At 40.3% G+C, this 7,088-nt stretch overlaps 1 protein-coding gene across 1 annotated transcript; it reads right to left on the reverse strand.

The window, feature by feature from the left end:
* Positions 1–236: 236 nt before the first annotated feature.
* LOC129644538 (60S ribosomal protein L38-like) lies at positions 237–4,744 on the reverse strand. The gene is made up of 2 exons (XM_055570124.1): positions 4,693–4,744; positions 237–581 (listed from the first exon to the last, which is right to left on the reverse strand). The coding sequence occupies exons 1-2, from the start codon at positions 4,742–4,744 to the stop codon at positions 298–300; spliced, it is 336 nt and encodes a 111-aa protein (XP_055426099.1). The 3' UTR covers positions 237–297.
* Between the last annotated feature and the right edge of the window lie 2,344 nt (positions 4,745–7,088).

The following is a 7,088-nucleotide window of genomic DNA, read 5'->3' on the forward strand; positions in this document are numbered from 1 at the left end:
CTTCATGAATATGCATATACCTTTAGCTGAAAACTTCCCCAATTTTGCTGCTTTGAAAAAGATCCCTCGTGTTTTCCTAACTTGCTGCAAATAATAAATCCTTCCTTTTCTTGCTCTTTGGCTTGGTTGTGTCTTTTGACCTGACACACACCCAGGCAAACTCGGTTTGAGGGTAGCAAATGTTCTTCCTTCAGATACCTGCACTGTTCATCACCCCTTCTCTTTTTTATTTTTGTTTATTTATTTATTTTTGAGAATTTTAAAAATTTTAATACAGTTCAAAGCAGCGTACGTGGTTCATTTCAGCTCCTTCACGGCCAAACCGGGGGGCAGGGACTGCTTCAGCTTCTCTGCCTTCTCTTTGTCTGTGATGACCAAGGTGTAAAGGTATCTGCTGCATCGAACTTTAAACTTCACATTATCCTTATTTTTCTTGATCTTGACAGACTTGGTGTCCTTGCCGCGGGCCGTGAGCAGGAAGTCCTTGATTTCCTCAATTTTGCGAGGGATAGCCACAAGGCACGGGGCGCGAAGCCGGAACGTCAAGGGGCCAGAAGCGAAAGGAGCGAAAAAGCCCTTCTCTTTATTAAAAACAGTTTTATTGAGATACAATTTACATATGTATTTGGAGAATGTCACCTGCCATGTCAGTAAACAAAGGATGTTACAGCTATCATGCCATCATCCACTGCACCCAAACCCAACTGTGCACCCTAAGGAGATTCAGGATGTGAAAGAGTAGGATACTGTTAAGGTGCATATCAAAGGAATGATTTCAATGGACCCAGACTCTCACATCTTCCCACACATAGAAAAGTGCTAAATCAATTAACTTGAGCTGTCTGGTTTTCTTTAATTAACAGTAATCTCTTATCTCTGCTGTTGATGTTTTGTTTTGTTTTTGTTTTTTTGCAAAAACTCCTATATATCCTGGCTCCTCCTTTACCTCTTCAGAGCAGTCCCTCAGAGTTCTCTGAGAATCTGTCTTTTGGGCTTAAGTCCTCAGTATGTCTGCCAAATAAAACATAATTCTCAATCTTTAGGTTGTGCATTATTTTTTTCAGTTGACAATTTTGGAGACTGTGAAGGGACGTAGAGCAGTCTTCTCTTCTTTGCATATGAGGATCCAGAGTGTGGTACCGAAAGAGACCTCTTGTGTCCTTCTGTCTCTTCTGAGAGTCCAGACAAATTTCAGTGAGTCTTTCCTGGTTCTTGGATCTCCCATTACTGGCTGCTGATCCAAAGTTTTATATGGTGATGTTAAACTTCTCTCTGGAGGGATAGGTTATCTTTGAAACTTAGTTTCAAGAAGAGGTAACTGAGCCTCAGTTGAAAGGCTCTAGGGAAATTTTGCTCACTTTTGGCACTGAGTAGGTTATCCTCCGGAGAAGGCAATGACACCCCACTCCAGTACTCTTGCCTGGAAAATCCCATGGACAGAGGAGCCTGGTAGGCTGCAGTCCATGGGGTCATGAAGAGTCAGACATGACTGAGCGACTTCACTTTCACTTTTCACTTTCATGCATTGGAGAAGGAAATGGCAGCCCACTCCAGTATTCTTGCCTGGAGAATCCCAGGAATGGGGGAGCCTGGTGGGCTGCCGTCTGTGAGGTCACACAGAGTCAGACACGACTGAAGCGACTTAGCAGCAGCAGCAGGTTATCTTCAGTTAACTGGGAATTAAAGGAAATCTTGCCCTGAAAATGACTAAGATGAGGCTCTTTTATCACATATGCAGTTAAGTTAGAGAACCCTAGCTTGATTAAAACATCTTTTCAAAATTCTGACTTCTTAAAGAAACAAAAGCCCTTCTAGGTGGGAATTCTCATTTCTCTCCCTGTGCCTTTGAGATATAAACATTCTACCTGATTTTCACAGGTGTTGTGTGTGTGTGTGTGTGTTGACAACTTGATCTCTGCCATCTGGAAGATACATATATAGTGTACATTTGGCAGTCAACTGATTCTGAGCAGGCTTTTGTCTTACTTGCCAACTCGTAAGGCTAGATGATGGATCCTTTAAATTGGAGAACCATTATATATATTTATATATATATATATAATTGTTAACCTAAGAACTCCTTTAGTTTATAATACCATAGAGAACAGTATAGCAGTTACTTAAAAAATTAAAAATAGAGATACCATATGATCCAGCAATCCCACTCCTGCGCATATATCTGAAGAAAAACACAATATGGAAGGATGAATGTACCCCAGTGTTCACTGCAGCATTGTTTACAATAGCCAAGACATGGAAACAACCTAATATCTGTTGGCAGAGGAATGGATAAAGATGTGGTACATAGACACAATGGAATACTCCTCAGCCATGAAAAAAGAAATGAAATAATACTATTTGCAGCAATGTGGATGGACTTAGAGATTGTCATACTGAATAAAGTTAAGTCACACAGAGAAAGAGAAATACTATATGACATTCCTTATACCTAGAATCTAAAAAGAAATGATGCAAATGAACTTACAAAGCAGAAAGAGAAGCACAGACGTAGAGAACAAACTTATGGTTGCCAGGGGGAAGGGGTAGTTAGGTAGTTTGGGATGGACATGTACACACAGCTATATTTAAAATGGATAACCAGCAAGAACCTACTGTGTAGCACTTGGAACTCTCCCCAGTGTTATGTGGCAGCCTGCATGGGAGAGGAGTTTGGGGGAGAAAGGTTACATGTATATGTATGGCTGAGTCCCTTAGCTGATCACTTGAAACTATCACAATGTTGAGGATCCCATGGATGGAGGAGCCTGGTGGGCTGCAGTCCATGGGGCCGCTGAGGGTCGGACACGACTGAGCGACTTCACTTTCACTTTTCACTTTCATGCATTGGAGAAGAAAATGGCAACCCACTCCAGTGTTCTTGCCTGGAGAATCCCAGGGATGGGGGAGCGTGGTGGGCTGTCGTCTATGGGGTCACACAGAGTCGGACACGACTGAAGTGACTTAGCAGCAGCAGCAGATACCCCAATACAAAATAAAAAGTTAAAAATAAAGCAATCAAATTACATTTAAAAAGCTGAAAGAAATACCTGAACAATTACTTGAAGCAAGGGGCCAATTATTCAAGTTAAAAGACTGACAAAAGGGTCTGAGTTCCTTGGCTCAATCCCTCAATGGGGCCCCCAGAGTCTTTGATCCAACATAGATTCAACGATTGGGTGATAAAAAGTAAGGAAAGCTTCCAGGACTCCTTATAAGACCAAGACTTGTTGATTGGTTCTTAAGAGAAACTAGAGGTAAAGCTATAAACATTGATAGAATTGAGATGAAAGTTTATAAAAATTTAAATAAGCTTTATATAAGATGGTTACAACTCTTTTGCTTAGTTATATTATAGGATAGACATGTTTCACTGGGGAATGCTTCATTTGCTTGGTGCTATAAAACAGGTCATTTGAATCTACCCCTCAGGAAACATTAGCTAAACATGCTAAAGAAAGCCAATAGAGTTACCCAAACCTGTGAAGTAAAACTGAGAGCTAACATTCAAAGGCTAATACAAAAATTAATAGAGATTTTACTCTGTGTCTAACCTATGCACTCAGAAAGAGGGCCTTTGTTGAATGTCTTATACAAGCCTTTGAAGGCATGATAAATTAAACCCTAAAATTCTAGAACATGGAACTTTAAATTTTCTATTTAGTTGGAAATATTCTCACCAATATAAAAAACAAATTAAAGAAAGTAGAATTGAGCCAATCAATCTTTTAACATCATTTAGGTAGCAGACCAATCCTTTGGGAAATTAAAGGCAACTCTCTTTGTCTTGCAAATCTCAACAAATTAGAAATGTAAATACAACCTACTTTAATCTGTCAGAGTCTAATTAGGTGGATCAAATAAAACCTGAAATTCAGGGAGAAAAAATGGGGGAGGGTGGAAGAGGGAGGGGAGGGCAGATCTTTTTTAAACTCAAACCACTGGAAAGGCTCCCTCACCCAAACAAGGCTATTTCTTTCATTACCCACTGGGGCCAGGTCTTTAGCAAAATTAATGATGGCTAAAGGTCTTGAGGCAGTTGATCATATAACTCTTAACATGTAATTCTGAACATCTTCTGCATTGGCAGGTGGGTTCTTTACTACTAGTGCCACCTGGGAAGCCCCCTAATTGTAATAGTGCAACCCTAAATATGGGAAAAAGCAACAAGGGAGAACATTTCCTAGATCTTAATAAAATAGTAAGACAGGCGACCCAGAGAATTTTAGATTTCAAAAAGGTCTGATTCAAAGAGTTAGCACCTTGAGCAGCCTATTAACAGAATTTTTACCTGATCTAGAAATGTACCTTCCTAGCGGAATGGGTGGAGAAGGCAATGGCACCCCACTCCAGTACTTTTGCCTGGAAAATCCCATGGGTGGAGGAGCTGGTAGGCTGCAGTCCATGGGGTCTCGAAGAGTCGGACATGCCTGAGCGACTTCACTTTCACTTTTCACTTTCATGCATTGGAGAAGGAAATGGCAACCCACTCCAGTGTTCTTGCCTGGCGAATCCCAGGGACGGGGGAGCCTGGTGGGCTGCCGTCTATGGGGTCGCACAGAGTCGGACACAACTGACGCGACTTAGCAGCAGCAGCAGCGGAATGGGACAAAATGCCCAAATGCCCATGAATTGCCTCCCAAATGTTGGTCAAATGTATGACCAAGAGGAGGCACTGTGAACTAGGGGTGTCACCTGCCATATCAGTAACAATAGGTGTTGCGGCCATCAAGTTATCAGCCACCATAACTGTATCCTTGAAGGAATTCAGGATTTGGAAAAGTGGGTTACTGGCCCTGGAAAGTGTTAAATTCATTAACTTGAGATAGCTGATTATTTTTTTTAATTAACAGTAACATTTGAATGTTCCAACTAACTTTTTTCTATTTGTTTGTTTGTTTTCTTTTGCAAAAACTCCTATATATCCTGGATCCTCCCTTATCTCTTCACAACAGATATCTCTTGAGAGCTATCTGAGAGGTTGTGTTCTGGCCCTAAATCCTCAGTATCTGCCAAATAAAACAGAATTCTCAGCTTTAACTTGTGCACTTTTTCAGTTGACACATGCCATAAAATTTACCTGTTTTACACACTTCAGTGGCTTATAGCAGTGATCCCCAACCTTTTAAGCACCAGGGACTGGTTTCATGGGTGACAGTTTTTCCATGAGCAGAGGCAAGGGGGAAGTGTTTTCAGGATGATTCAAATCCATTACATTTATTCAGCACTTTATTTCTATTATTATTTTATCAACTCCACTTCAGATCATCAGACATTAGATCCTGGAGGCTGGGGGACCCCTGGCTTATAGTATATTTACAGAGTTGTGCAGCTATCACTCTGTTGGGACCCAGGGCCCCAAAATGTGCCTTAATGGTATGTGGATTATTTTAAGTAAAGTACCTAAGAAATGGCCATGAGGGACACTCTAACCCTTCTTTCTGTCTATGTGAAAGCAGGAAATAAATCTCTCATATGAAAAGTGCCCTTCTGTTATTGAACCAGGTCCATTTACCCAATGTACAACAAGCCAAACACTGAGACACCGAGGTTGCAGCTGAGAAAGTGTTTGTTCCTGAGGCAGGCGAGAGAAGAGACAGGAGAACAAGTCTGCCTCCCTTAAGGCAAGGGGGTTGGGATCGTTATAGGACAAACATGGGGGAAGGGTGAGGTAATCAGTGTTCTGTGTTGCTACATCTGCGTTACATGCTTCTGCACATTCAAAAGTGGAGGCCCTTAACATGATCTGAGGGTGAAGGTTCCTGGCCTTCTGACTTCAAAAGGCCATTGTTCAGACACCTATGCAGGTCCAGTTTTGGGGTTGATAGTCCCAGCCAGTCTTACTTGGCTTGCACTGGACAAGAGCTGAATCCAAGTTCCTATAAAACAACTGGGCATGGTGAAGCTGGCAAGATACCCAATTAAAGAGAGGGAAAAAACGAAGAAAGAAAAAAAAACTTCAGCAAGTTTTCATCAATAAGGCGGTTTACAAGAAGAGGTTTTTGTTGTTTTTTTTTTTTTAAGTATTTATTTGACTGCTTCGGGTCTTAATTACAGCACTTGAGATCTTCACTGCATCATGTGGAATCCTTTGCTGTGGCCCATAGATTCTGTAATCGTGGCCCTTGTACTTGCTCCACAGCATGTGGAATCTTAGTTCCCCGAGTAGGGATTGACCAGGGATTGAACCAGTGTCTCCTGCATTTCAAGGCAGATTCTTAATTACTGGATGCACACCCAGAATCTGTGTCATTGTCCAGTCCATTTTTCACAAATGTATTGTTTCTTTGTCTAAAAAGTATAAAAGCTGCATGCTTTGGCCACTTCTGAGCTCCCTTTTCTATGAGACCTCCATGCATGGAGTAAAATTTGTTTCTTTTTCTCCTATTAGCCTGTCTTGTATAAATTTTATTGTTAAGAACTCATGAGGAGCAGGGAAATTTCCTTTCTCTGCCAACTTTGATCCATTTTAAAATATATTAACCAATTCAAAAGGAACACTGTACATTTTAGATATCATTCTTCTATTTCCTCATCCATCCCATCCCCATACAATGTTTAATCTACTTTCTGCATATATATGTACATGTATGTAATGTGTGTATGTGTGTGTGTGTGTGTATATATATGCCTATTCTGGACATTTTATGTAAATAAAGTCATACAAAAATATGACTTAGTATGTTTTCAAGGTTCATTTATGTTGTAGTATGTATCAGTACTTCATTCCTTTTCATTGCTAAACAATATTTCATTATATGGATATACCACAATTTATTCATTAATCAGTTCATTTGACTGTTATGGCTAATGCTATTATGGACGTTGTGTATAGGTTTACGTATGCACAGATATTTTCAGTTGTCCTGGGAATATAACTAGGGAAGGAATTGTTGGGTCACATGGTAGTTCTATATTTAACCTTTTGAGGAAGTGCCCAGTTATTAGGTTGGTGAAAAAGTAGTTACAGTTTTGGACTGTGAATTTTAACTCATTATAGCTAGACTCAAACATGTCTTTATTAGAAGAAATAAGAACCATTATAATCAACAAATTTTGCCAACGAGAAATAATGTTTGTTCAATTCTGTA

This window comes from Bubalus kerabau, chromosome 2, assembly GCF_029407905.1.
Source record: "Bubalus kerabau isolate K-KA32 ecotype Philippines breed swamp buffalo chromosome 2, PCC_UOA_SB_1v2, whole genome shotgun sequence".
Taxonomy (NCBI): Eukaryota; Metazoa; Chordata; class Mammalia; order Artiodactyla; family Bovidae; genus Bubalus; species Bubalus kerabau.

Coding starts and splice junctions, on each gene's coding strand:
- LOC129644538 (XM_055570124.1), bottom strand. CDS start 4,744: ATGGTGGCTGATAACTTGATGGCCGCAACACCTATTGTTACTGATATG. Junction 582..4,692: donor TATTGTTACTGATATGGCAG/GTGACACCCCTA, acceptor TTTTTAATAAAG/AGAAGGGCTTTTTCGCTCCT.